Below are 27,206 nucleotides of genomic sequence, written 5' to 3'. Positions count from 1 at the left end.
ACATGTTTTGACTGATATAAATAGCAGTAGTAGACAGACAGCCTTGATAAATGCACTAAGAGTATATGCAATACATGTTTAGCTTTTACTCTCTGTACTGGCTTCACCAAAAACAAGGAGGCTTGGGGTCCCAAGGTTTTATGTGTTTCATTGAGTAGACAAGATGACCAGATGTTTGCAAAGTCCAATACACAAAACATTGTATTTTAGATTACAATAATCCAATTTAAAAATACTCTTTTCCTATTAGACATTAATAGATTAATAACTTATTACTCATATACTCCACTTAAAACCTTTTATGATCTTTGTCAAAATCTTCTGCATGTGTGTTGGTCTGACATTAAACATGCCAAAACAACACATCTTACTCATTTACCTACTTTTTTATTTATTTGTTTTTTTGCAGTGAATTCAGGGTGACCAGATGTCCCCCTTTGTGTGGGACAGTCCCTCATTTCCAAGATTTTTCAGGCGTCCCACAAATCGAGACACTGTCCCACATTGAGGGTGACTGGCAGGCATAGTGTTCAAATGCCCTAATAGTTGGCCTTCGTTATGAAGCAACTCTTGTTGTCTCTTTTCTGGCAAGATATGTTTTAAGCCTGTTAAAATAACATGAGGAATATCCCCTAGGACAGGGGTTCTCAACCCGTGGGTCTTGACCCCTCGGGGGGGTCGCCAAATTATTTTGGGGGGTCCCCAAATTATAAAAAATGGAAATGAAGAGTTTACATATAGTACACATAGTACATGCATAAACTTTACTTAATGATTAGATCTGGTTTCAGTATTCATTTATTTTCTCTATTATTTAGGTTATTTTTGCAATCAGTTTGTATTGGGGGTGGGGAGTGGGGGCAGGGCGGGGTCGTGAGACATGGCCAAAAGCATTTCCGGGGGTCCCCAGTCAAAAACGTTGAGAACCCCTGCCCTAGGCTACAGCAAGTCAGCCATATACCACCCATAAACAAAATTAACATTTTAAAACAAAATGTGAGACGTTAATAAGTTGCTAACCCAGTTACCATACATCTTTAAATGTTCTGATGAACTGAAAATGGAGGACCTGATTAACAATTAGTGCTTTTCATGGTTTCATCCTCATAGCAGTTTTTGTACATTGACTTGTGCTTTTGTTTGAAATGTACCCATTCTGCATACTGTGAATACAATCAATCAAACAATCCCATCCTGTCCCCCGTCCACTTGTCCCACACAAGTGATACTTTTGTCCCTCAAATGAACGTTTGGATCTGGTCACCCAATGTAGATCTGACTCTTTGTTACGCCTTCATACTGATTAAATGTTTTTCTCTTTTGCTCTCCAGGACGTTCTTCTAGGAATAAGCTGCCAAATAAACCAGAATCACCCAGAAGGAACTGTATAGTTCTCCACAACTCTACAGTAGTCACTTTCATCTCAATCACATTTCATTTGATTCATTCCTCAAGATCAGAAGTGCATCAAGACTAAACCACAAGAATATTTTTGTAAGGTTATTGATTTTACGGAGTCAAAACATCTGCTGATGTGTATTACCATCATATCTCATCACACATGTCTTGCAAAGGAAGTTTCTGTCCATATAGAACTCCACTGTAACTGCCTCTCCAACAGTCAATAAAGGTTTATTTGCTTGCATTTGACCCTCTGGTGCATACTCATTTACCCCATATTTCTATTATACACATAATACACTACTGTACAGCAGTTGTTTTGAAATGCTTTCTTGGTTTCTGTCAGTCAACTCGATTCCCTCAGGTCAAGCAGCCTCTTGCAATTATTTATGTCCACAGGGGGCAATAGTGTCATGCTGCAGGCAAGCTGCAGGCATCGTTTCAGTTCTTTATAGACTGATCTAACCTAACCTATGCCTAATACCAGCGTCCATATGTGACTGTAGTATAAACTCTTAGACAACATCCACAAAGGGATCCAGGCTAGCATATAATTATTATGTTTCATTACTCAATTAGCTTGGATTAATACTAATAATAATGTGAATTAATCAATGCAAAATGGATATGCACTGTGATATAAAATGTGTGTGTGTATAGGCCTAGTTGCAAGTGTTGTTCACCTTTTGGATTCTATGCAAGCCTCTAAAACAGAATCCTACTAAGCTGTTATGTAATCACTATGTTCAGTCATCGACGTGCATGGTTCATAATGGCATACGTGACTGCAGTCCATTGACAGTGTAAGCATCGCATGGAGCGTTACGGCTATCGTCATTTAGCCCATGTCAAAGGGTTAGGGTGGCCTCCCCCTCGATCGTTGATCCCAAAGTCTTCAGCACCGTGGACAGCTCCACGCCTGGCTCAGGCTCTTTTTTGTGTCTTTATTTGCCTACGTGATGGATTCTCATAACCAAAACGAGGAACGTGAGAAGTGCAGCTGCACTCATGAGATTACATTTTTGACACGTGTTTTGTTTTCACTTTGACGTCGGTTCGCATATTCGTTTATTTGGATCTATAAGTGAGCCTGCACGTTGCACAATGTCTTAGACGTTTGAGCTCTTGTCCATTCTATTTGAATTTAACATTTTTACACTACTGTTAAGATTTTCTTGGAGTCTGTGGGAGCCTCTCTGAAGATGGGCGCACGGTATAAACCGGTAAGTGCTCGTGGATGTGAGTGATAATTAGGCTACTTTTACATACTCGCTTAATTGTTTGGAATTGTTGCCTAATAGGCCTATTTACTGTAGTTATGTTTTTCCTATGGCCTTCATCGTTTCAAACAATGTTGGTCACTCAATCTATGTTAAGCATTTAGCTATTCTAAGCTACTTTTCATCAAACTGAGCTACAGTGCAAAGCCCTTCAAATGCATCACTGCAAGTTAGCCTACTTAGTAAATGTAGCTATAGTGACTATACAAAATGTGATTGATTATTTTATTGATTATTTGGCAAATGTATATGTGAAGTATACAGTAAACAGCAAGGATGACACAATATTAAAATTAGTTTCATGTGGCTGAGGATAAATAAAACAACTGTGTGAAAGTTACAAATGTATGGAGATGGTGAGTGTTCTCTTTGATGTAATGGACAAACTGCACTCAAAACTCATCTGTTGTGCCATTTTATGTCCATGTATTGAGAGATTACTGAGAATGTAATGATTGAGCTTTTGTTAAGATACCCAGCTGGTGAAACAAATGGGCTTAATAACTTAATACACATCATTCTGAAAGTAGTTAAGGTACCCATAGCCGGAGAGCCACAGGCCCAAAAGTTAAACTGTTAAGGATTAACTGTGATGTTATGACATACTTTTTATTTGTGTTTTTTCTATTCACTTGGTCATTAAGGTCCACAGAATGAGAGGTCTGTTCTGCCGGAAACATCTTGAAAAAAAGTTATGGCCATTTTTGTATAGCACACCATAGACAACCAATATAAGGCAACATTTCATCATACTTTAAGTAGCATGTGACATGTCAAACTAGAGGGTTTTCATGATTCTGAATCCATTACAAGCATTAGTTTTGCAAAACACTCCTTGGCCTAAAAACGGCGATAGCAGTCATCACACATGCATGATGAGGTCAGCACATTTGGGCAAGTGGCCGGCAGAGCAGACCTCTCATTCTGTGGACCTTAATGACCAAATTAATAGAAAAAATACAAATAAAAAGTATGTCATGACATCACAGGTCCTCTCAAATTTTGGATGGCTGGCTCCCCGGCTACCACAAGAAATGTAGAACAACCTATAGCTACTGCCTATCAGCTATTATGTAGGGTTATTTTCAATTAGAAAACGTGCAGCATGTATTTGGTTCATTAATCTACCGCTCAACTATATGGTCATAAATCATGAAATTCACTGTTGGCACATTCTGACAATCTGCTGTGTGTGTGTGTGTGTGTGTGTGTGTGTGTGTGTGTGTGTGTGTGTGTGTGTGTGTGTGTGTGTGTGTGTGTGTGTGTGTGTGTGTGTGCGCACACACGCAATCTGTTTTATATTTTGAATGCTGAAACATTTGTCTTTCATGGAGTGATGTTTGATCAATATATTTTAAATTGCCTTCTTCCATAGCTAAATTTACAAGTCAATGTGGTGCTATTATTCACCTGTCTGATTCCATGGTTTGAAATATCATCTATAGAAGTGCATGCTTTGTGGTCTGTGGTGATGAGACGACAATATTATAATCTACACAGTAAGGGAGTCACATTATGGACTGTATGTCGTCACATTCGGCTTGAGAGCTCTCTGTCTGCTGAACAGAGAGCTAAAAATAGCCGATCTACAAGCCCACAAGGCGTCGTGCTGCGACGCGATGTGGGCTTGAAGATCGGCTATTTTCAGCTAGTGTAAAATCAGTCATTATGACGGCAAGGCCCAAAACACATTTTGTTCGACTAAATCAACTGTAGATTTAGTCGACTAAAATCTTATGATATTTAGTCGACTAAAACTAGACTAACACTAAAACATTCCGGATGACAAAAATGTGACTAAAACTAGATGACAACTATTCAAAGAGAATATGACTGAAACTATAAATAAAAATGTGCTGCCAAAAACAACACTGCTACACACATTGCACAGGACTGTTAACCACAGTTGACCTCAGTCCCTGGTCAGAGCTCACTACTGGTTAAACAGCTGTGTATACATTAAAAATCACATCCGTGTGAAGTGAGGGGCGCTCTTATCATCATCATACATTATCATACATCATCTCATGAACAACTGGATTTATGTGATTGGTTGGTTAAATTACGTCATATTTGGCGGAAATTTGACCTATTTTCTCCTTTTATTGTCAATGGCAAATATTGAGATGTGTGGGGGAAAAAGCTGTATATAGGCCCCTCAATAATAATTGGGAGTGGTCAGTACTACTGCAGGGTTCTCTCTCATTCCACACAGAGATGCTTCACACGGTTCATCTGAGGATGAAAATCAGCATCTTTGCTAAATCTGGGGCGGAGTTTCCCTGGTTGGACATGCACATGGAATAAACACATTATTCCAACCTTTTTATTAACAGATTTGGATACATGCAACTTATGCCCATGCAGTCCTCCAGGTGTAACTTCCTTTAAACAGTGTCCCCATGGTGTAATAGTGTGAGCATGGCTTCTCACATGTTCCCAACTTCCCACACAGGGAGGTATTCAGTGTGGGACAGGAAGTCAGTGGGTTGATTTAGGGTTCCCCTCAGCTCGGGTGTCGGGATGAGAGATCGCGTGGAACGTCATCTAGATATTATGCTGCTGTGTACGGTGACGGTCCCTCATATTGCAAACTGTTTGACCATTGACCTTTCACAGAGCAGTATATCTTCCGCTGTAGAACCTACTAAACCATGTGAACCCTAGCATCCCTGTTCTGGGAATGTCATAATAAGAAAAACGTTCGGCTAAAATAGATGTACAAGCTCACAACGCGTTGCAATGCAATGTTATTTTCAGTGAAGAGTTTCAAACTAGACAAGGCAATTTTATTTATAGTACACAAAGGCAATTCAAAGTGCTTCACAGAATAAAAACAAACACAGTGCAACAATGTACTTAAAATGAATAGAGAATTTAATAGATACAATTTAAATAAGATAAAGGAGCATACAGTATCAATTAGAACAAATACTCCCACATTTGATAAAATAAATATAACGTGACAGCACAGCTCATTTAATGCCCAGGCAAGACCTAATAATATAAGGTGACAGCACAGCTCAGGCCCAGGCAAGACCTAGCTGCTGTTAGACAGTTGTTGAAGAGCTTTGCTTGAAAGTCCTGTGAGGAGACCATTGCAGTAATCCAGTCTACTGGAAACTAAAGCATGTATACCGGTAAGTGTTTCTATAGGTCTTGCTTGGACATCATTCTTGCAATATTTTTAAGGTGATAATAGGCAGATGAAATTACAGATGTTATATGACTGTTCAAATTTAATTCTGAGTCTAGGACAGCACCAAGATCTCTCACCTGGCTTTTGGGTATAAGAGACCGGTGAAAACTCTGTCTCTGATTATCCAAAAACAATTATCTCAGTCTAATCTTGATTTAATTGAAGACATTTTTGCAACATCCAGTCATTGATTTCCTCAATGACGGAGGGAATCAAAAGGACCACAGTCAGTTGTAACTGATATGTAGTTGTGCGTGTCATCTGCATAATTATGGTATTTTACTTTGTAAATACGTTGCTTATTATTTGTGATAGGGGTAGCATTATACAGATTAAATAGGAGGGATCCAGCGGGATTTCAAACAGGACTGAAAAGATTGTAGGTTTGGTTGGTTTGGTTATTTAGATCAGAGCTTGTACATGAATTCATACGTACCATTGGCATCACTCATTCTCTCAGAGTCTCTCTTGTGCTCTCTCTCTCTCTCTCTCTCTCCCTCTCTATCTCTCTCTCTCTTTCTCTCTCCTTCTCCCGCTCTCATACACACACGTTCCTACCGTGCACCCCTTACACCTTCTAGCAGGCTGCCACTTTCGCATGCAGCCTGCCTCCGGTCGTCTTCCTGTGCACCGGCTTCGAATGCTATCAACCCTTAACTGGAATCTGCTATCCCATGAGGCTGACTCTGGAATCTCTTTGGCAAAGATAGGAACAGCTGGTGCACCGTGGGCAGCATGACTCTCTAATCATATCTCTGCGAGTATGTCTGCCATGCGCGTTCCTGCACAAGATAGCGCTGGACTGGTTATAGAGGATGTTGACCGTGGACTGGAGGGAGACTCGATGCAGGCAATTCTGTCAATTCTGCGCGGGAAAGCTGCTTAGATCAACAAAGAGGAAAGAGAGCCGGTGTGTCCCCCTCGCTGGACTGTGACTTACCACTGCCTTCTCTCTCTCTCTGTCTCTCTCTCTCTCTCTCTCTCTCTCTCTCTCTCTCTCTCTCGGCTCGCTTTCTCTCTCTCTCTCTCTCTCTCTCTCTCTCTCTCTCTCTCTCTCTGTCAGCTCGCTTTCTCTCTCTCTCTCTCGGCTCGCTTTCTCTCTTTCTCTCTCTCTCTCTCTCTCTCTCTCTCTCTCTCTATCTCCTTCTCCTCTCCGCACTCTGGATCCGACACTGGGAAGCAGGATGTAACGGAAAGGCGAAAGGGGTCACTTTGGAACCCACAGGGACCTAGACCTTAGAGTATATACTCTATGACCTAGACGCCCGCTGTGTTGCACTCCTACCATTGACAACATGCTCTGAGAGCTATTTAATCTTTCTCTTTGTCCCTCTCTCCTTTGTCCTCCGCTCCTCTTCCTCGTTTGCTCCCCCACCCCCCCTGCAGAGTCCCAGCTTCATCATGTCCTTGGCGTTCTGCGGGAGCGAGAACAACTCTGAGGCGTACAGAGTGGACCAGGGGGTCCTGAACAATGGCTGTTTCCTGGACGCGATTAACGTCGTGCCGCATGTCTTCCTCCTCTTCATCACCTTTCCCATCCTCTTCATCGGTGAGTGTTGTGGTGGTGGAGGGGTGAGATCCCATGTTCCATGCACCGCACCCCTTATCTGAGTGCAAGGTACACATGCACTCTGATACATCCCCTGCACGAGGAACGAAGTGACACCTCAACGGCACAAGGGTCTGACATGAGATGGATGCAATTAGAATCACCCGTGCCCTGCGCAATGTTTCTATGATTGAATCTGCTTTTTCTGTATGTTTTACTTTGTGTGAACTTTATTCAAAGAAACAGGAGAAAAACTTGCAGGCAGATATACTGAATTATTTACAATGGTGGCTATAAATATGCAAGAATTTTAACTACTGTACCCTAGCATCCCTATTCTGCAGGATACATGCCAATGTGACACGTCGGCTGCTTTCAGCAAAGACATTTGTTATAGAAAACGGAAGTACAGAGCCGACTCCAGACAACTAATTATTATTATAGAGAGTTTAAGTGCTCAAAATGCATTCTATGATGCACTTTTCTTTGATACGTGGTCTTGTCTTATCATGCAATCCACTCTGGTTTCATAATTTCATGAACCCACATGCATGCATGTGGCCCGTAAGATAAAACCATTAGAAATCTGATTCCGTCGGTACACGGTGGGGTAGGGCTTAAGGACATGTTCCCCGAGTGGCCGAGCCCCTTTGCCTGTGGTGTGTGTGTGAAGAGACGTCATGTCGGTGTTATGTAATGTTATTATGTTACAACCTGGCTGCTGGCCATTCCATTAGTGTCATCATCAGTGTGTGTGCTGCCGCTCTTTATCACTGCAGCCTAATAGTGGCTCTGTGTCCTTGATTCATTGCTACTGTATACTCATTGCTGTGTGTGTGTGTGTGTGTGTGTGTGTGTGTGTGTGTGTGTGTGTGTGTGTGTTAAATCAGTTAGATGTCTGTAGTTGCACAGCAGTCTCCATAGTCCATAGTCGTATCACAGTCATGTTACTGTGAGTGCATGTGGAAGAACAAGACTCTCAATATAACAAAGGGACAAATTATGATTCCTAATAAACTGAGACCAGATAACATAATATGTTACGGACATAAGATGTTGAAACATCTTATGAAACATCTTATGTCCGTATTTTTTTACTTTTTGTGTTTTTCGTACATGAACATACTACTTCATCATACTCAAAAGTATTCAAAGTAGCAGATCTGCAAGCTCGAAACGTGGCACCGGAAGCGACACGTTTTGACTTTTGAGCATGTTTGTAGATCTGCTACTTTTGCTATTCTTTCATTTGAATCCTGAAAAGTGACAGTTTTGGACATATGAGGATTCCATATGAGGATTCCACCCGACAGAGATGAAATGCACCTGTACCAGTGTTGTTTTTGGCAGCAAATATTGATTTTAGTTTTAGTTATTAGTCTCTTGAATAGTTTTAATTTAGTTTAGTCATTTAGTCACATTTTAATCACCTGGAAAGTTTTACTGTTAGTCTAGTATTACTCGACTAAATCTCATAAGATTTTAGTAGACTAAATCTACAGTTTCTGCTGTGTTCTAGTGTTCCTTGTTCCTAGTTTGTGTGTTTTAGTGTGTACTCTTATTTTGTAGTCTTGTTCCTGTGTTTCCTGTCTGCCTTGTTTGTTGTCACCGGCCTTGTCTCACCTCCCTGTATTAGTGTAACCCTAGTCACCTGTGTTATGTTTGCCTGTTAGCCTATCCTAGTGTTGATTGTCAGTTGTGTTCACCTGTGTCCTGTTTTTCCCATGCCCTTATATACTCCCCTGTTCTGTCAGTTCCTTGTCCGATTATTATTGTAAGTCCCGGTGTGTTCTGTTCCTGAATCTTTGTGAAATAAATGTGTTGCATTTGAGATCTTCTGCCTCTGCCTTGTTAAAGGTATATTCAGTGATTTCACTTAATTCAAATATTATTACTTACTTATTTTTTTGTTTTTTTGTGATAATCCTCTCTACTATAGAGTGTGCTGACCATATAAGGAGTTCCTCCCTGTCCCCAGTTAACCCCTGGGGGTCAAAAAACCTTAGGTTTCGTTTTTGGCTCTCTATCCTGATTGGATGAAAGGCTTAGGTCCCAGCCAAAAACGAAACCTAAGGTTTTTTGAGTGAAATCACTGAATATACCTTTAACTTGTCTGCACTTGCGTCCTACCCTCTTGCCCCGCACAGTTGATTTAGTCGACTAAAATGTATTTTGGTGGGCCTTGATGCCGTAGTAATGACGGATTTTACACTTACACAACGCGTCTCTCTGCGACACGTTGTGAGCTTGTAGATCGGCTATTTTCACCATGCAACCAAGTGTAAAATGTCTTATACTGGATCTCTTGTCCACTAGTACCTTCTTAACATTTTATTGTTTTTATCTGTTGACATTTAGTCTTATTTTTAGTCATCATTGCTTAATTTTCATTTAGTTTCCATTTAGTTTTTGTCAGTGGAAAAAGGTAGTCGATGAACATTTTTCGTCTTAGTTTTAGTCGACAAAAACAACACTGACCTGTACACAATAACAGCAGAACAGAGTCACTTGGCTACAGGAATGAGTAGCCTACTGTTTGATGCCATGGCTGTGTAGGCAGGACTAATTCATTGGTGTTACTTGTTGTGACAACTTGTGTGTGTGATTTTACAACACATCTTCCTCCTCTTCATCACCTTTCTGTCAGTGTCAACCTGTCACCTTGCGCTATACTTGTTTCTCCAAGACCGTTGTCTCCAAAAATAGACGCAAGGTTGTGAAAGCTTTACTGTTCAACTTGACACAGTCTAAGATTTCAAACGCCCTACAAATCTAGAAAGGCTTTCTCATATGAATGTGACTACTGTCTTGCAAAAATGTGCTATAAAAGAGATGTAGCCTATAGTATAGGAGGAATCCTACTGTCTTATGAAACTTGTGTGGGATTTGGGAAATCACACTGGCCATGGCATGGTTACTGTGTGTTAACTAATCGGCATTAATTAATTAATTAATTAATTAATCGGCGATACCGATGTGTTTGCCGATTAATTAATTAATTAATCGGCAAACACATCGGTATCGCCGATTTGAGTTGTCTTTTGAACAATTGTCATCGGTCCGATTAATTCTTTACAAATTAACAAGCCCAAAGTAACAGCTTGAACAGATCTACAAGCTCACAATATTAAATATAAGTTATTAAAGTTAAATCTTACTTGCCTGAGCCTTCAGTGCAGATACCCTGTTACATTTATTTTTCAGAATAAACAAAATTATTATTATATTTTAATACAGAATGAGATAATATCGACATCGGTAATATCAGTTATCGGCCAGCCCATAACAGCAATTTATTATATCGGATATCGCCCAAAATGTCTCATCGGCACTTCCCTGCTATTAAGACATATATGCAGTAGTGTGCGTGCGTGCGCGCGTGCGTGCGAGAGAATGTGCTAATCCAGTCATTGCAGTATGGTTTATTCTAATCTATATATTACACACATCACTTCTACTAATGAATAATCATCTGGTGTGAAACTATAAAGCAGGGGTCCTCAACTAGAAATAATGAAGGTCCACAAATATTTTTTTGAATAAGACCGAGGTCCGGTCCCATGCGCGGCGTTCATCGGAGAGCGAGGCTCTATGCCCGTTTAGTATGGTCAAGCCAAGCTTATACAAATCAGATCGCCTTCCACCCAACCAATAATGGGGTGCAGAGTGCAGGCCTGGAGTGGAACTCCAAATCAGGCCGGGAGTTATACGCCCTGGCAGGCCACACATAGCGCGCGCCAGAATTTTGGGGGCCCTTGGGGGACATTTTGGGGGCCTTTTTTTTTTTTTTTTTTTTGGGTGGTCCGCAAAGAGGTGGTCCGCGGTCCGGTCGCGGACCGCGGTCCGCCAGTTGGGTACCCCTGCTATAAAGCATCAAAGATAGGTGGGTCAGGACTAGGCAACAATACCGGATCGTACCGAATTGTATCAGCTACCTAGGACAGTGGTTCCCAAAGTGGGGTCCTTGAGGGAGTTCCAGGTGGTCCCCAGCTTAATGATAGTTAGTAACCAAATAGACCCATTAGGGTCATTTGTACACTCTCAGAGTAAAATTTTGATTTTACAATATACATTGGGGTCCTGGGTACAGAGTTTATGACTCAGGAGGTAGAGCTGCATTGTATCGTATTGGCTCCCTCTTTTGTGTCGGAAGTGTCCTCTAACCCCAGCATTATTAACTGTTCCCTGTGGGCCGGTCAGGTGTTACAGAAATGCAGTGTAAATATACTGTTAACCATTTAAACCCCATGAGGGCTCTAGAATAGGTCACCTCCTTCTTTTCTTTTTTTTACTCTAGTCTACACCAAATATCATTGCAGAAAATAGCTGATCTACATTCTCACAAGCTGGCTGAATGTTCACCACACCAAATAGTGAGTCAAATGAAAGTCAAGTCTGAAGTGCTGATGAGTCCCTCATTAACTGGAATGTTTCAGATTGCAAACAACAACGGAGGATCCTGAGGTGCATGCATGTTTTCATTATTGTTGTGTTATTTCCCGTGTGGTGCATTAGGTTGGGGCAGCCAGAGCTCCAAGGTCCACATCCATCACAGCACCTGGCTCCACTTTCCGGGTCACAACCTCCGCTGGCTCCTCACCTTCGTCCTGCTCTTTATCCTCGTGTGTGAGATTGCAGAGGGCATCGTTTCCGATGGGTATGTGTCACGAAGATACACTGTACTGTGCGGTTGGTCCGGCATCCTCCAATGAACATTTTCATGATTAGGGTTCAGGTTAGGGTCAGCCGGTTCAATGGCCCTTCCATGGAGCACCATGTTGTTTTTGATGCTATTAACTCTCACATATAATTTTATTAGATTGAAATTAAATCCAGTTTTATAAATGGACCATGTCCAATAGGGACCTTTAACAAAGTTTACTTAGGTCACATTCTCACCTAATACTTCGGTAGACTCATGCGTATGGGCGGAGATTTTGGGATTCTTGCATATTTAATTTGCTGCGGTTTGCCTTCACACTGTCATCCGTAGCAATTGGAAACGCAGCAGGGGGGACCTTTATCAATGTGTTCCATTCATAAACCTAGCCTACAACACAGTGAAATCTATTGTGATAAAATTATACTCATAACGTGCATGTGTCGTGCGGTCTGGGACTGGACCCCCCCCCCCTCTCTCTCACTATACGCACGCAGCCACTGTTCTTTTGGGCATGCAGGCACAGCGCTGAGCGCACTGATATAACGGACAGCAGCGCAAAATGTTTACACGTTTATTGAGATGAAAGTTCCAGTCCCCACTATAGTCCCCACACAGTGACAGCACTCAGCATGTTTACGGCACGCACAGACAGACAGAATATTCTGTAGGCTATAATACTATTACACTGCACTGCAGTGTTCTTCTTTCTTAAGCAATTGATTAATGTACTCGTCCTCATTTCGATCAGGGCTTCAGTCTCCTCATTCGACCACGTCTATCCACGGTAACGGGACATCTTTGCGCTGCGTAAAATATGCTTTCTCCGTCTCCAACTGTGTTCAGCTCCTCACCCGCCACATTGTTTGCTTCATTTCCTTTATTTACTGCGGATTGCATTCACACCTGCACCGAATCGTAATCAAGTGCGATTGGAAGCGAAGCGAAACCCCCGTTTTTGCTCGGAGTATAATGCGGTTCTTTGATACGCATTACGATTCGAATGAGCCTTCACACCTGCCAAACGAAGTGCACTTTCTGAAAATGCGCAGCAGAATTCGTTTTAATCGCAGCAAAGCTCTCTGGTATGAATGTGACCTTAGACTCGTTGTTACAGGCAAATGTACCGGTATTTGAATTTTAATAGCAGATGTACAAGCTCACAACATGCTGTGAAACATTGTGATCTTGTAGATCAGCTATTTTCACAAATGCTCTGTGTGCGTGCGTAAAAAATATGGACAAAGCGTTCGCCGGGTCTAACATGGACGTAAAATGAAGCCTGTTATTCCTGCACTGTAAGTCGCCATCTTTCTAGATCCGTTTGGTACCAGCTGGTTATTGGCTGGCTCCGTTTTGGACCAGCTGGCCATTGGCTGCCCAGACAACGAGGCGGGACTTCCCCCCTTCTTCTCCGTTGGTTTTTATTTTGACTCGAGTGGGAGGGGAATCCCGATCATAGACTGTAACGGTAGCCACGCCCCTCAGAACATACGCGATGTTTTTTTTTCTTTATGGTCATTTTTTTTATTAATGGGACCATAATTTTCCAAAAAGAATATTATGACATTAGAAATGAGACTTTAAACTAGTGACTGGAAGAAGAAAGTATTCATGACCATGTTTATTAAGGTAATACAGTCTAGGTGAAGTTGGGCCAAAATACATGGGCCTCTATGGAGCTATGGGGCTTTTTGGGTCCAGTCCAGCGCCACAACAGGCCATTATATGAACTACCGATTTCAAATGAGGCTTCACGAAATATCTGGCTGACTGCCCCCCTGGTGCATGCGTGCGTGCGTGCGTGCGTGCGTGCGTGCGTGCACATAAGCAGATGGCAATCTCAGTGTGATTAACCCTGGTTAAATAGAGGATTAGTCTGTTTACAACTGTGACATCCAGTGATTTCTCTGGATTGATGCTCATCAGGCTGTTAACACAGTGTCATGGGAGACTGGAGGCAGTAGACACTGACTGACCCTTTTCAGTGAATTAAATAGAAGAGCTATCCATCTGCTCTGCACTTCACCGCTCATGTCGAGCTCACAATTGTCAGTGTTGACTCCCTGAATCAGGGAAGACCATTGAGAGCATGCTCATTTGCAAGGATGCCCTGAGTAGTAAAAAACAAAACAATTTTACATGAGAGGAGAAATATAGTGAGCAATATAAAAAGAAAAAAAATCATAATGCTAATACAAGCTAATGTGTTTTCGCTATGTGTTGCATCCTCAAGTAGTGCCTTAAATGACTATAGAGACCAGTTTGTCCAGTTTCAGAGAGTCCTGGATCATTGTCCAGTTACAGTAAGTGAGTGTTGTGTGTTCCTGTTCAGAGAGTAAACTTTGGGCGGCGGTGGCTCAGGGGTAGAGTGGCTGGATGGCAACCACAAGGTTGCCAGTTCAAACCTGGGCTTCCCCAGAGTTAGTGTTGAAGTGTCCTTGAGCAAGACTCTGAACCCCTAATTGCTCCTGATGTGCAGGTTGGTGCCTTGCATGGTTTCTTCCGCCATCGGTGTATGAATGTGGGTATGGATGGGTGAATGCAATCTTCTATCTTCTAACAATCTCTGTAAAGTGCCTTGGATAAAGGCGCTATTTAAATGCACCATTTACCATTTTACTGTGTGTGCAAACCTTAACAGCTCATCTACACAGGCAAGAGAGTGTTTCGACGGCGATATGGAGCATCGACCATTGCATTGCGACGTAGCCTGAACCAATCAAATATAACCAATAAATAGTACCGTGTAGATCTCAACCAATAAAAGTGATTGGGGCCGTGAAACCTCACTCGAATAGAGACTCTGCGAGCAAATATAGGAGTGAGGTGGACGCTGCACACTCACGATAGTCTCATTGAAAAACATGTATTCTAATGAGATTTCATGGTTGGCTCACCACTCGTGGCTCATCACTGACAGTGTAGATGTGTTGTAATAAACCACTTGAACCTTATATAGTCTCTTGACTGGAGTCTCTCAGGGTTCTGTATTAGTCTCTTTTCAGTTTTATGTCATATTACAAGGTACTGCTTCAGTCATAATAATTTAGTTTAATAATGTTTAGTTTAGTTTAGTTTTAAACAGTGGTGAGCTGGCAGTAGGGCTATCCAGGGCGCCGCACCGTGGCACGTATGCACACAGCCCTACTAGTTTAAAAAAAACACAGCACACCACTGGTTTTAAATATCACATTGATTTACAGTAACATTTTCTCCGAAGTCATTAAAACATTTCTGAACTTACATGAAAACATTGTGTCAATGTTGGCTAGACAGCATAGTGCACTTAATAACTCCCTGTCTGACATTTGAATTTCATTCATAAACAATCTTTTCTCCAGGGGCTTATTTCAGCTAGACTTTTCAAATCAAACTGTGTGTGATGATGCAATGTGATCATATAACTTTGTGAGCTTGTAGATTGGCTATTTCACTGAATGTTAACGCTGCGCGTTTGATTAACCCAGCGAGGCTTCCCCTCCCATATTTCTGTCAGAAGCCCGGGCCTAGACGGATGATTTCTCCATTCTGCCTTGTGCAATCTATTTAGCCTTTTCCTGTTCTGTCTCTAATCCCAGGTTCACCCAGTCCCTCCACCTGCACCTGTACTTCCCTGCAGGACTGGCCTTCATGGCTGCCATCACTTCCATTGTCTACTATCATAACATTGAGACGTCAAACTTCCCCAAACTACTAATAGGTACAGTATGGCTTATTTTTAACTTGCCTCAGTTTATTCAGCATTATTTTACATTTTCCTTTTACTTTTCATGTAATTACTCATTCGCCTTCCCCACCTATCTTTCTCTAGTTATGGATTCGAACTGATGACGTTCAAGTCACTTCAGCTAATCAATGTCACCCAGCGATGTGCTGTGGATTTTGTTCCTATGTGTTTGAATGAAAAGCATAGTATCCATAGATCTATTCCATACGTTATTTTGATAGCTTGTAATTGTTTATAAACGAACTATTATAAACTCAGGGCAATATCGTTGAGAACAGAGTTGTGCCATTTAACATCAATCAATGCTATTTATCCAGAAATCCATATTGAATCCAACTGAACTGGGCTGAAATGGATCTCACACAAGGACATGTTACCACTTTGCTCTTCGTAGCATTTGTTTTGTTGTTAAACCTATATAAAATCTGCATGTTTTTGTTTCCCTCTCCCGACGGAGAGAGTTACAATGATGGCTACAATAAAGATGAACGGTGCATCTACTGTCTAATCCACATCCATCCTCATTGCAGATGTGGTAGTTATATTGTATTAAATCCATTTGAATTTCAAGCCAGAAACGCCTCTATATCACATTAGCTGCTATAGCAACATAATTTTCATATGTTTTCATTATATAGATATTTGACTTTTTTTTAATTCGATTTACAAGGCGTTTTTTTTTAATTGGCCTCCGGTCTAAATGGGTTTTCTATCATACAGATTGGTTAAAATTAGGTTTAACATTAAAGAAAGTCCTGGATTGTAGACTCCAAGGTTTGCTCCTATATCTTCCTCTCTCAGTTCTCATGCCTCTTAATGCGTCATTAGCTTCCCTGTGTAAACGCACACGTTGGTTCCCCCTCCCTCGCAGTGTGTCGGCTTTGACTTTGTGCAGTCAGCCTCCTGGGGGTTGTAACGGGGGGGAGGGGGTTGTGATGTGAATGGAAGATAAGGACTCACGGGTGGCATTACATGGCTGGTGTAAGGATACTATGCAGATGTACTATATTACTTGTTCACAAATGCTAGGAATGTTATTTAGATAACTGTAGACAGATGCCAAGTTTGACGTTGACCTGGTGTTATCCTAGTTTCTTTGAAGCAGTTCATTGATTTCTTCACTCGCACTCACACTTGCACTATGTAAGATAAGAGCGGCTGCTACTTCCCTCATCGCTGCCTTTACAGAAGACACTTTCTCTCCCAGCAAGCAGATAGAAATGGTGACTAGGGGAATAGAGAGGAATGGGGGAAGGGAAGGATAGATGCAGGAGAAGAGGAGGAAGCTACAATAAAATCATGCGCCCCCCGTGATAGCTGGTCCTTTGCTTACGAAAGTTACGATGCTCATAGGAGTCTAGAGTTTAGGGTCCTTTTTTGACTGGTGCAACCACTCCATTAAGTAGCTATGTGTGTCCCTGGGTCCCCTACTGGGTCTGAGCACGAAAATAGCGTTTGGTTGGTTTTCACAACCAAGTGTCACTGTTGCGCAGTCACACGCACGCACGCACGCACGCACGCACGCACGCACGCACGCACGCACGCACACACACACACACACACACACACACATACACACACACACACACACATTAACTGTATATATGAGGATGTGGGGTGTTACAGTACAGTGACAGTACAGTACAGTAGAGAGACCCCCTGGGGACCCCCACACCGTAACTCTGTCATTTCTCAACCGTTTTGGATGCTGGCCGGCTCGCCGGAATCGGCCCGGCCCCCTGGGCGCGTTCTTGGGGGTCTGGAAGGGACCCCCACACGGAGTTGCACCACTCATTTCACACGGGTGTGATTCTGGTTGTTCGTTTACAGCCAATCCTTGACCGGCAGCACTTTTGGCGTCCTGACCTGACGTGGCTGAGGTAGCTGTGAACAGATGTATCAGCCTTCGAACGTCTGTGCATTGCAGATATCTGCTCAATGTTATTGTTGTTGTTGTTTTTGTTTTTCATATAGTAATAGATATAATAAATAAATAAATTGGCATAAAACGTTAAAATGTTTTGGACAAACAAGGTTTCTGCCCGACTGCGACAAGCTACTACCCATGAATACTACAGTGAGTCATACACAGCTATCCTCTCACAGAGCCACGCTCGTAGTAATATTGCATTGTCCATTTGTGCTCTCTTATTAAGGTACAAAAACATAAAAAGTTGCAATATGGAGATACGAGGTTTCTACCGGGCGACATCTGTGAATAAATCCATGCCCAGGTTTTGATATTGTAATCTTCTATCTCCACAGCTTTGTTGATCTACTGGATCCTGGCCTTCATAATGAAGACCATCAAGTTCTCCAAGTACACGGAGCATGGCATTGGGCCCCGGCAGCTGCGATACTGCATCACTGGACTCCTGATGATGGTGTATGGGTTACTGCTAGCAGTGGAGATCAATGTCATCCTGGGCAGGGTGAGTGTGCGTGAGCGCGCGCGTGTGTGTGTGTGCACGTGTGCATGCATGCGTGGCAGGGGAGTGCAACAGTGTTTACTTGCAGCTACAGTTGAGTGCACTTATCTATGTGTGCTTGTGTAGGGTGTGTGTGTGCATGACTGACCGCGTGGATGTGTTTAGCCTTATATTAGATCTATAACAACACAGTATCTCATTAGATGGTGCAGTTGTGCGCCTGCCTGAATTTCACTGTATTTCTTCCTTTCCCTCAAGTGTAATGCCGGCTTTTTACTGCTGCAACAGCACCACTCTTTGATTTATACTGTGAAATTCAGGCACAAATGGGATTAAAACATTTATGTATGGAATGAATATTTCAGTGGGTATACGATGGGTAACATCTGTCGCTTGAAGCTACACACTTAAATTTGTTCGTACAGTAGGAGCATTAAACACATAGTTCTTATCACTGGATATTGTGGGTGGTTGAGGCTGACAGAGAATACCAATGTCGAAATCGATTTCAAAATGTCTCTGACAGTCTCGACCAAGGCTAGGTTGTCCTCAGCACATCTCATCCATCCGGCTGTGCTTCTGTATGTGATAGTACACAAGAGCACACTTGTTTTCTATTTCATTTTAGCAGTTTATTTCCGGTGTTTGGTTCGATTGAGATCTGCGCTGAGGAGGACACATGCTGATTCTAACACAGTAATGTTTATGTCCTCAGTGGCAAATTTAATGTCCCTTGTTCAGGCTTTGTTCCGGCCCTGTGCTTTTCTTCTGCTGGTTATAATGAAATATATTCATGCTCTGTTTTTTGTATGTGTTATGCTAATGAAACATATTCACAGTTCACAGGACTCAAGGTCCTGTAAAGGTTTCAAGGTATTGCTATGCTGTGAGAACCCAAGTATTTTCTCTGTCTAGTTCATTAACAGTACTGTACAGTATGTCTCAGCTTCTGTGCTAATTCCTGTACCAGTCACTGACCTAGTTTCCCTAAAGCTCATCTGAACTGCCGGTTTTGGTTCTTCATAACAGGAGGGAGCATGATTTCTCTACTACCACCAATGTGCCTATTCTATTCTATTCTATTCTATTCTGACTTTACACTACAAATGAATGCTCAATCACATTAACACAAAGCCAACAATAATTTACACACACTATACACACATAGGCTTATAGCTTGGCTCAGGGAAGAGGATGCCCCTGCCATGTCTACCATGGCACCGTTGGAGGTGCGACAAAGAAAGCAGGAAGACCATCCTTCTGTATGAAATTATTCTATTCTGATTTTACACTACAAATGAATGCTCGATCACATTAACACAAAGCCAACAACAATTTACACACTATAGATAGATAGATAGATAGATAGATAGATAGATAGATAGATTCTTTATTTTTGTGTCATGCACCAAAGGCGCCCAGCCCACATGGACTTACAGGACACACCATATCATTGCTTCAATATTGCATTGTGTACAAGAAACATATTTACACAAACAAAACATTTTGCCTTTTTTCCCACGCTTTGCATAAAAAGTCTGCAAAAGCAAAAATACCTTTCCTAAAACAAAATTCCAGTTTTTCATAGTCCTCTAACCAGAAAAAGTTAGCACAGATGGTTGTCATTTTACAAAATGTCTTAATTCTTCATATAAAGGGCAAAAAAATACAAAAAAATAATTTCATTTTCAATTTCTTTCAAATCACACACTAGACACACTCTGTCCTCCTCAGGAGTACCAATGAATCTACCCGTTTCTAAAGCTAATGGTAAGGTCCCAGAATGCAGCTGTGCACAAAAAGATCTCTGACCTTTGGATATATTTTGTGTAACATAAGGTTCAGGGCCATAATTATGTTTAATAAGACGATAAGTTCTTAGTTTAGGTTTGTACCATAAATCAACAGCCCAACTCTCCTTATACCCAAGGAACATATAGTTCTGTATTTCATGAATATAGCATAGTCTATTTAAATAAATAAATGATGAATTATTCTTAAAGAATAAAGACTTTACTTCATTAGCCCAGGGGTAACCATTAGAAATGTCCCAGTTAAAAATCTTTTTGGTCAGTCTGTCATCGGACATATTAACAAGTCTATTCCAAAGTCTCAACATCTCACCTTTGTGTCTGATATTTACGGGCATCCATCCCATATCGCCGCTAATAGCCAAGATCGGCGTGAGCTTATGAACTCCAAGAAATGACCGTATGGCTCTATTTTGAATTGTGTTACAACTTTCATTGTTCGGAAAACCCCATACACCGGAGGCATAATCCGAAACAGGGCATACACAAGACTGATATAATTGTGTATATGTATAATATCCTAAATCCTTACAGGCTTTCACCTTATTCAGTACTGACCCCAGGGCTCTACCAGCTGAATCAGAAAGAACCTGAGTGCCTTCCTTGAAGTTCATATGCTCATCTAAAGTGAGGCCAAGATATTTATATGTCTTTGTGTATGTTAATACAGTTCTCCCACACATAAATGTAAATGGACTCCTTTCTACAGATGGTTTCCTAAAGTGAACAATTTGTGTTTTGTCAATGTTTACCACCAGCCTCCACCTCAAACACCAATCCGCAACAATATTGAGCATATTTTTCAGCTCCTTTTCACAATTGGCAAGTAAAACTATATCGTCTGCATACAAAAGCTACTTCCACCCCCAATTTAGAGTTTCTAATCTCAATTGCTAGATCATTAACGTACATGGAGAACAACGTTGGTGACAAGACATCTCCTTGTTTCACACCAAAGTGTGTAGGAAACCATCCTGTTCTGAAGTCATTTACCTGAACACAAGCGATGGGGGCCCGATACAGGGCCTTAATGGCGGCATAGAACTTCCCATTTACCCCTGATGTTAATAATCTGTATTCAAGGAGCTCCCTATTTACCCAGTCAAAGGCTTTTTGAAAATCAATGAAACATGCATAATGTAGATTTCTTTTCTTGAAGTCTCGCTCTAACAATGGTAGTGACTGAGTAAATATGGTCTATACAAGATCTTACTTTACGGAAACCGTTCTGTTAGTCAACAAGAAATCCTGACCGTTCAAAATGATCTGTAAGTCTATTATTTAGGAATGACGAGTATCATTTATATACATTACTAATTAGACTTATGCCTCGATAGCTAAGTGGAAGTTTAGGGTCATTTTTTGAGGACTTTGGAATAGGCTTTATGATAGTTTTGTACCACTGCGAAGAAACAATTTCACTATCGAAACAGAATTGAAACAAATTAAACAAAATTTCTAACAACTTTTTACTTAGGATTTTTAGGATTACAATTGTAAGTGTCTGCGCTCATTTCACATTCCATTAACTTTTTTAAACTGCTAACTTCTTTCAAGAAAGCCTCATCAAATAAAGAGTGATTACACCCGGAAAACAAATCTGTGAAATCCTTCTCCCATTTTTCTAATACTATTCCTACGTCAGAGCAGCATTCCCCACTCTCCAATGCTACAACCATAGGAATCTCTCTTTTCTTAATGGGACCCAATTTATTAATTTCCTTCCAAAATTTCTGGGGGTTATGAGTCTGCAGTTGCTCCATATGTAACGACATTCCTCTGTTAAACTTGCGCTTCACTGCGCGTAACCTTTTATCAAATTCCCCTTGACTATCTTTAAATTTCTTTCTCAAATCTACTCTCAATGTCTTATTTACACATTTTAGGAATTTCCTCTCTGCATCTCTTAAATGGTCCCATAACCTTTGTAGCTCCAATTGGTTCCAATATGGTTTACGTATTCTTTTTGAACCTTTTTGAATATGGTTTTTACCACATTTATCCATTTCTGTATATAAACACTCACAAAATGTATCATAGCAAGCATCCATATGGGCTTGGTTATTTGGGTTTAACTTCAACTGGTCATTGAGCTCCAATAAGATATTATATATATATATATATATATATTATATATTATGTGTTAGATGACAAAAAACCTTCAGGGAAACTTCTTATTTGCGATCTTAAATTATTTTGATTCCTGGGTACTTCCACTTCTTTACAAAATGTTGTCCTAGTCTGAAATGATAACATCAATATTGAGTGGTCAGGCACTTTACATCTGTCTCCTCTGGCCCCAAACTCTCCAATAACTCATTTGGGGTCAAAACAATAAATTAATTACAATTGTTTAACCCTTCGTGGGGAACAATCATATAGTCTACTACAGCTCTGCCTCTAGTGGAGACAGAGGTAAAGTTATCAGTACCTGATGTTCTCCCATTTACTACACAGCATTTTGCATCTCTCAAGAATTCAATTAAAACCTCTCCATATTTATTAATCAAAGTGTCTAGATTATTTCTTTGTGGTACATTATCAACGTCTGGAATGTAGTCATTAAGATTGCCAATACGTCCGTTATAATCCCCACACAGGTACAAATCATCCACATCAGATAAACTATATATATGAGCCAGTAAATGGCTAAAAAATATATGAGAAGAAATAGTTCTTGAAGATCCCTCAGGCGGCAAGTAACAGGTAAAAATACCAAAACAATTAATAGAAAACCTATTCTTAAAACGCATTCCCAATATTCCCTCCACGGTTTTATCAATTATATTAACTTCATAACTTTCAAATATTGTATTCTTTACTAAAATACCAACTCCCCCTGATCCTTTAACAGCTCTCCTATGCATTTTACGATTTTGCCCAAACCAAGTGTACCCTGTCAGTTCTATATCTTGGTGACATGTCAAATGGGTCTCATTTAAAGAGATAATGTCAGGGTTAGTATTTAGCAATATTTGTTTTCTAAGCTCACAGTTCCCGGTTGTCCAGCCATTTACATTCCAGTGCACTAAAGTACAGTTTTCAAGTTTTGTGGGTTGGGCATTTACCTATCATGGCACTGAACCGTCTCTTCTCTGTCGCCCCCGACCCCGTCCCCGCCCCCGTCCCCATGGGCTTCGTGGTCGTGCGCCCTGGTGGGCGTATCTGTCCCTGTCCTCGTCCTCCGGGATATAGTTTCTCTGTCCTTGTCCACCTCGACCCCGAAGGGGGCTCCGTGCGTCGGCATCATGCTCACTGGGGTGGGTATGGGGGTGTCTGTCACTCTCCCCCTCCTCCGGACCCAGAGTATCTCTTCTCTGAGCCTGACCCTCTCGACCCCGGCGGGGGCTCTGTGTGTCGGCAACATGCTCACGGAGGTGAGTATGGGGAGGTCTGTCCCTCTCCCCCTCCTCCGGAATATCTCTTCTCCGTCCGTATCCACCTCGACCCCGACGGGGGCTCCGTTCGTCACGGGGATGTGTGCGTCGGTTCCTTTCCTCCTCCTCACGTCTTGTGAGGCGCCCTGCACTGCCCGTGAAGAAGTAGTCTTGTCCACAAGAGAACTCTTTGAGTAGAGTCCTAAAGTTTATCTCCATGAGCCTCTCCGCATTATTAATGAAAACCTGTTGATAGTCTTCATTATCTCCTAGGCTCCGCTTGAGACGGAGCACAGCCACTTTGTCCTGTACTGAGCGAAATTCCACTTTGATGATTCCCGGTCCACGTCCTCTAGGCACCAGGCGCTCCACATTCACCAGCTCCGGTATTGGATCACATTGTAGACCCTCGACCAGGAGTGTCTCCACCCGCAGCAGCACATCCTCCGCCTCGATAAACGGCAGACCCACAATAACAACAGAAACCTCTGGGTTGAATTTGCAGGCTGGCCGTTTCGCTTCATCTAGTTTCACCTCCACACGATCGATTCTAGCAGAAAGTTGCCCAATATTGATGTCGTGGTTGTCTTGTATTTGTTTCATATTAGCTTTCAGCTCAGCTTTGATTATCATTAATGAGATTTTCCAGGCGCTTTACATTGCTGTCAAGCTGCTTCTCAATTTTTTCCAGGGAAGTATGCACTTCTCCAATCTTTGATGTGAGGAGTGTTTTGAACTCCTCTCTCTGCGTTCGTAGTTCCACCATGATAGCGTTGATATCCGTCGTATCAGTGTCTTTTTTGTCTATTTGCCTTGTTGCATGGCCTCCCTGCCCTGCCATATTTATCATTCACATACGCAGCGAATTTACTTAGTAATAAGTCGTATTTTCTACCTTTTTGTGTTAAGTTTGAGCCACAGGTTTTCGCCGCACCATGCCACGCCCTTTTTTTCCAAATGTATTTTATTAGTTTCCAATGACAGCTGAAAGCCAGCACACATAACCCAGAATACTGATCTCTGCTGGATTTATACTTGGTTGCATGCCGGTGTCGTTGATCAGTAAAATAGCAGATCTACAGATCCGTGAGCTTGTATATCTGCCACTTACGGCAGGAAAACAGGTGTGCAACTAAGTATAAATCAGGCTTATTATGCATGTGACAGCGACCAATGTATGCAGGATTCAATTCCAAAAAAACAAAATCAGATCACCCAAATATTACTACACCTGCAACCACAGCAGGCGGCTCTAATTTCTTCAATTTAAAGTAGTAGTATCATGTTTTATTTTATTTTATGTATATACACATTCTGCCCTCCATGGCGTGGCAGATGTCACGTAAACAGAATGGTGCAGAGGCAGGAGGAGACAGAGCAAGGAGGCGCACTATCGTTGGACTATTGAGATGACCTCTGTCTTGTTTCTTCCTCCCTTAAAACTCCCCCCCCCCCTCAGTCCATTTATATGAAGAGTGTGATGGTGGGTGTGGCTCGTCTTTTTGATGGGAGCGTGGCCACGGTGACGCAGGTCTCCTCAGTCGTCGTCCACTGTGGGCGTGATGGTCACGCCCCTCCTGATCTGACCCCAGCCAATCAGACGCCAATCAGACTATACACACACTAATTGGAGTGTGTAAATAACATACAGTATGACATCATCATTTACACACTCCAATTTGTTGATTTTATGTTGATTAGATATGTTGTTGCTGTCATAAGCAAATACAAATTCTAGTCATCATCATCTATGTTGATTGATCCCTTCTAAAAATCCCCCAAGTGCTACTGTATGTTTTCACCCCCACAGGGGTCGGGAATCGGGATGTCACCTCGTTAGACTTAATACCTGAAATGTGGCGTGTAAATGCATAAAAGTCAAGGCCTCGCTCCTTTTACAGCTCAAAGATGTATGTATTTGCTTTGACCTTGTTTTGTTGCATCTGTTTATGTCCTATACACAGGTTTAATGTTTGTCTTTAGTTCAATGTTTGGAGGAAAAATTTACGTCATAATGTGACATTTATGTCATATTGTCTCTTTATTGTTAATGGCGTTTAATGTTTGTGTTTTCACCGTTTGTTTTACATCACCATTACATCACCTAATCAACATGAGTTAGACTTTAATATATTAGCGCTCCCCACTTCACAGGGTGTGATTTTTCTTTTACAAGCCGTCTGTCTGCCGTGTCTCCCACAGCGCTACATGTGTTTCGCCAACCCCAAAGATGTGAAACCCCCAGAAGACCTGCAGGATCTGGGGGTTCGGTTCCAACAGCCCTTCGTCAACCTGGTGTCCAAGGCCACCTACTGGTGGATGAACACCTTCATCACCAATGCTCACAGGCGACCCATCGATCTCAAGGTCATCGGCAAGCTGCCCATCGCCATGAGAGCTCTGACCAATTACCTGAAGCTACGAAAGGCCTTCGAGGACCAGAAGGTTAGAGCAGCCTCCTCCTTATAGACGCAGTGAGAGCCAGACATAATATGTCTGGCTCTCACTCAAACCTGTGTGTATCTGGCTGTGTGAATAATATTATTATTCACACAGCCAGATACACACAGGTTTTAGGATGTACGTCACTGGACTGCATAAATGAGTATTTATGTAGAGTAAGAGAGGATCATTTTCAACCACATTCATTATGTATACACTATGAATAGCCCTGCTTGAGATTACGTATGCTCTGCAATGTAATGTTGCATCAAGGATTCCTGTAAATCTATTCATGAAAATCACGACTTCCATGGAATAAGGTATCCATATTCATGGTATCCTACAGTGCTACTAATCCAAGAAGTCTAATACTGTGAGGTCGTACAGTATTCACCTTTTGGATGAACGGTAGATGTTTGGAAGGAAAGCGAGCTAGGTTTGATTCCAGGTGGTTACATTTGCATGAGGCATTCTTTCTTCTCATTGCTGTTCCTGTCATGTAGTGTCCTGTGTTGATACAGTCCTGGTTTAACTGGGAGCCATGAAAGCAAAGTCTTCACAGATAGATTATGCTTCAGTGGTGTACACAACGAAAATGTCACCCCCATACACACACAAACACGCACACACACACACACACACACACACACACACACACACACACACACACACACACACACACACACACACACACACACACACACACAAACATCCGCTCTCGCTCTCTAGCTCCCTGTGACTTTCAGCTTGCATCACAGAGAGACGTGCGTTATTATTTATAAAACGTCAACATTCCAAAACGTAGCATTCTGGTCCCTCTGTCCTACGACTGTTCACCGTTTCTTTCGCCATGAAAATAAGATAATCCAACATCATTTTTATTGTTTTCTTCAGATTTATACTGTATAATACAACATAGATTGGAGTACTGTATTTTTGAATGAATGATGATCTAGTAATTTGTAATCATAATGTTTACAATACAGCCCCTCAAAGGGGATCGATCTGTCTGTAGTCCAATTCCCGGTTCAGATTACCAAACAGGCTGATGCGTAACGTTACTGATCTCCATGTTCCACATGGGGATTAATGAGCTCGCCCTGAGGCTATACCTCTTCTCAGCTCTCTCCTTCGCTCGCTCCTCTCGTTATTGTTCTCACTTCTCTCCCCACCGCAGCTGAATCCTAACCGTTGATTAGACGCTGAAAGAGAGTTAAACAATTACGGACATTCTCTATTTCTTTCTACATCTCTCTCTCTCTCTCTCTCTCTCTGTCTATTGTCTAACCATCCATCAGTCTTCTATTCTATGCGATGTTCTTGGGATG

At 41.8% G+C, this 27,206-nt stretch overlaps 1 protein-coding gene across 3 annotated transcripts in view; it reads left to right on the top strand.

The window, feature by feature from the left end:
* The first annotated feature begins 2,394 nt into the window (after positions 1–2,394).
* Positions 2,395–27,206, top strand: part of abcc8 (ATP-binding cassette, sub-family C (CFTR/MRP), member 8) — a 93,727-nt gene continuing 68,915 nt past the window's right edge. Inside the window, exons 1-6 of one of the 3 annotated variants that reach the window (XM_083763610.1) lie at positions 2,395–2,624; positions 7,267–7,429; positions 11,945–12,086; positions 15,671–15,792; positions 18,085–18,251; positions 25,639–25,881. In XM_083763610.1, the coding sequence (XP_083619736.1) occupies positions 2,604–2,624; positions 7,267–7,429; positions 11,945–12,086; positions 15,671–15,792; positions 18,085–18,251; positions 25,639–25,881 (858 nt within the window). In that variant the 5' untranslated portion in view covers positions 2,395–2,603. Of the gene's footprint in view, positions 2,625–5,769; positions 5,822–6,533; positions 6,791–7,266; positions 7,430–11,944; positions 12,087–15,670; positions 15,793–18,084; positions 18,252–25,638; positions 25,882–27,206 lie in introns of those variants that run through there. The other 2 variants (XM_083763612.1, XM_083763611.1) reach the window with 2 other exon arrangements.

This window comes from Protomyctophum parallelum (assembly GCF_964188405.1).
Source record: "Protomyctophum parallelum genome assembly, chromosome: 4".
NCBI classification, from domain to species: Eukaryota; Metazoa; Chordata; class Actinopteri; order Myctophiformes; family Myctophidae; genus Protomyctophum; species Protomyctophum parallelum.
Note: the sequence above shows the minus strand (reverse complement) of the source record. Positions and strands in the feature narration are given on the sequence as shown.